At 42.1% G+C, this 2,923-nt stretch overlaps 1 protein-coding gene across 1 annotated transcript; it reads left to right on the top strand.

Annotated features, from left to right (window-relative positions):
• Positions 1 to 2,249: 2,249 nt before the first annotated feature.
• On the top strand, positions 2,250 to 2,699 carry LOC145565348 (uncharacterized). Its single transcript, XM_081625385.1, has one exon. The coding sequence runs from the start codon at positions 2,250 to 2,252 to the stop codon at positions 2,697 to 2,699; it is 450 nt and encodes a 149-aa protein (XP_081481511.1).
• Positions 2,700 to 2,923: the final 224 nt, after the last annotated feature.

The raw sequence follows: 2,923 nt of genomic DNA, 5'->3' as shown, positions 1-2,923 counted from the left end.
GTTTAAAGGGAATTTGTACTTGTAATCACGCTTAATAAGATAATTAATAATCTTGTTTAGGGATAATATAGTTATAATTCAAGTGATCGCCAATAATAGGTTTATTTGTGCATTAAATTCAACCAACATAGATAAACAAGTTTAGGGTTAATCTAATGTTTGCATGTTAGTCAGAAAGCGCACATGAATACGAGAAGAATGAAGTAGAGGCCTATTTAGGGCAGATTCAATCTCTTTTAGGTTGGATTTGTACCTTCATCCCCGAACCCTATTTGGTTCAAGACCTTTTGGAGTTAACGATCTCCTGGATCGTTAAGGGGTGTAATCTTCACCTTGTGAACGGTTTACAAGTTCCTAAAACTTGTTGGCGACTCTTTTGCTCTAGCTTCCTTCCCTTTGGATGCCACCATACTTAAGTGTATGATCACAGTGGGGTTCAAGTTTGGGGTAATGCTTGAAATATTCCCTACACAAGCTATGTTTTAAATCGATGATTCCAAAACGCCGGGTCCAGGTGGCTTCTCTTCTGCTTTATTCCTGTCGCATTGGTCAGTTGTTGATCCGTTAGTTATTAATTATATGCAATACTTTTTCTATCATGGACATATGCTTAGGGAATGGAATCGTACGTTCATTACTCTTATCCCTAAAGTGGATCAACCGGAGCAACCTTCCCAATTTCGACCGATTGGGCTTTACAACGTTCTATAAATGCATAGCCAAATGTATTTCGGCCCGTATTAGACGGGTTCTCCCGTATCTGGTCTCAGACTTCCAAAATGCCTTTGTCCCGGGTCGTCTCATGTCTGATAACAGCCTTATTGTGCACGAAATTCTTTCCTATATGACCAAGTTACGAGGTCGTACTATGTCAGCAGCTTTGAAACTGGATATGAATAAAGCTTATGATAGAGTTAATTCGCATTTTTTGTGGCAAGTTCTCTAAGCCTTCGGCTTTCCTCCGTATTGGATATATATCATTCAGCAATGCGTTTTCACAGTTTCTTGTCAAATTTTGGTGAATGGTAACCCTACAAAGATATTTAGGCCTATTCGCGGTTTACGCCAGGGAGATCCTTTGTTGTCATATTTATTTGTCCTTTGTATGGAGGTTTTTTCAGCTATGATTCGCAAGGCAGAAAACGAAAACTTATTCCGTGGAATCAAGGTCTCCAGGTGCGCCCTTTCGGCGTCCTATTTGTTCTTTGCCGATGATTCTCTGGTTTTTTTCCAACCTTTTCCTTCGGCTTGTGAAGAGATGCTTAAAGTAGTTTAGGATTTTTGCGCTGTGTCAGGTCAGATGATCGATTAATTTACAAAAATCCTTCATCCGTTTTAGCCCTAATGTCCCTGATGATTATCAAGATTATCTGGCTTCTTCTATGCATATGAAGGTTCAGCCTTCCTTGGGTTCTTACTTAGGTCTCCCAGTTGATATCAGCAGAAATAGGTGCAAGGCTTTTCAACCTTTGATAGACAGGGTAGCTAACCATGTAAGTGGTTTTGCTTTTCTGCATCTTTCGGCTGCAGCCAAATTGGTGATAATAAATTTAGTTCTACTTGCCTCTTTTAACCATATTTTGTCTTTCTTTAAGATTCCCTTCATGGTCACAGACAAAATAAATAATCTTTTACTCCGGTTTTGGTGGAAATCTTCTTCTCGCTCTAAAGGCATAACCTTAGCCCCCTCCTCTCTACTTAATAGACCTAAAGGCCTAGGTGGTTTAGGCCTTCGTCATCTAGATCTTTTCAACTTGGCCTTGTTAGCAAAGCAGGCTTGGCGTGTTATGCAAAACCCTCAGCTCTTGGTTTCGCGTATAATCCACGCTAGGTATCAATCGCTCTTGGATCGGTGCTCTCAGCCTCGTCTAGTACGTCTTTCTTGAGGGGGCAATAGTTTGATACACGGTTTCAACTCTTTTCAGCTGGGCCTTAGTTGGAAGATTGGGAACGGTTCTACGGTTCGAATCTTTGAAGATTGTTGGGTGCTGGGGACTCCCGTGAAGCTCAAGGATTTTTTAGCGGGACCGGTTCACCCGACTCTGGTGTCCTCTCTTCTTGACTCATGCTCTAATGCATGGGATTCATCTTTGGTTCATAGATTGTTTCCTTCTTCTACAGTGGCCAAAATCCTGAGTTTAGAGCGTCCTACTCAGTTGATGGATGACTTCGTCTATTGGATGTTCACTAAGGATGGTGTGCTCTCCACAAAATAAGCCTACGCTTCTCTTATCCAACAGTCGACTATGATGACTCAGGATGATTTTTCTGTTCCTACTTCTTGGTGGAAAAAGTTTTGGGCTTTACCTGTTCTACCTAAGTGGAAGATATTTGTTTGGATATTACTTCCAGAAGCTCTACCGGTCACTGCTAAATTGCAAAGCAAGGGTATTCCCATTGACCCTTTGTCAACCTTTTGCCATCTTACCCCAGAGACGACTACTGACCATCTTTTCATGCACTGTTCGTTTACACGTCGTCTTTGGAGTTGCGGTCCTTTGGGTATTCATCTTCTATACGAGAATCTACCGCCCTTTCCTCTTTGGTTTTCCAACTTGATCACTTTGCCTTCACATCAGGGGAATTGGACTGGACTGGATTCTATACTAGCCTCTACTTGGGCAGTTTGGGCCTTTAGGAACAATATCCGGTTTAGAGGGTCTTCTCTTAATCCCTTTCCTGTCTTCCAGATTGCTTAGGATTGTAGTTCTTCGGCTAGAGAATTGCCTAACAAGGGTAGTGCTCCCCTCCCGATTTTAGCTCCCACCTTCTTTTGGTTTCCCTCTGTGGTCATATCAATGACCGGCCTACAGTAGATCTGGTTTTAGATGAGCTTGGGATTCCGACGACTGTAGAGCGGGTATAGGTTGGTGCTTTTATCTGATGGGTATTGCTCAATGTTTGGGAGGTGGAGCTAGGGCTT

This window comes from Chenopodium album, chromosome 10 (assembly GCF_948465745.1).
Source record: "Chenopodium album chromosome 10, dcCheAlbu1.1, whole genome shotgun sequence".
NCBI classification, from domain to species: domain Eukaryota; kingdom Viridiplantae; phylum Streptophyta; class Magnoliopsida; order Caryophyllales; family Amaranthaceae; genus Chenopodium; species Chenopodium album.
This window is presented reverse-complemented; position numbering and strand designations above follow the sequence as displayed.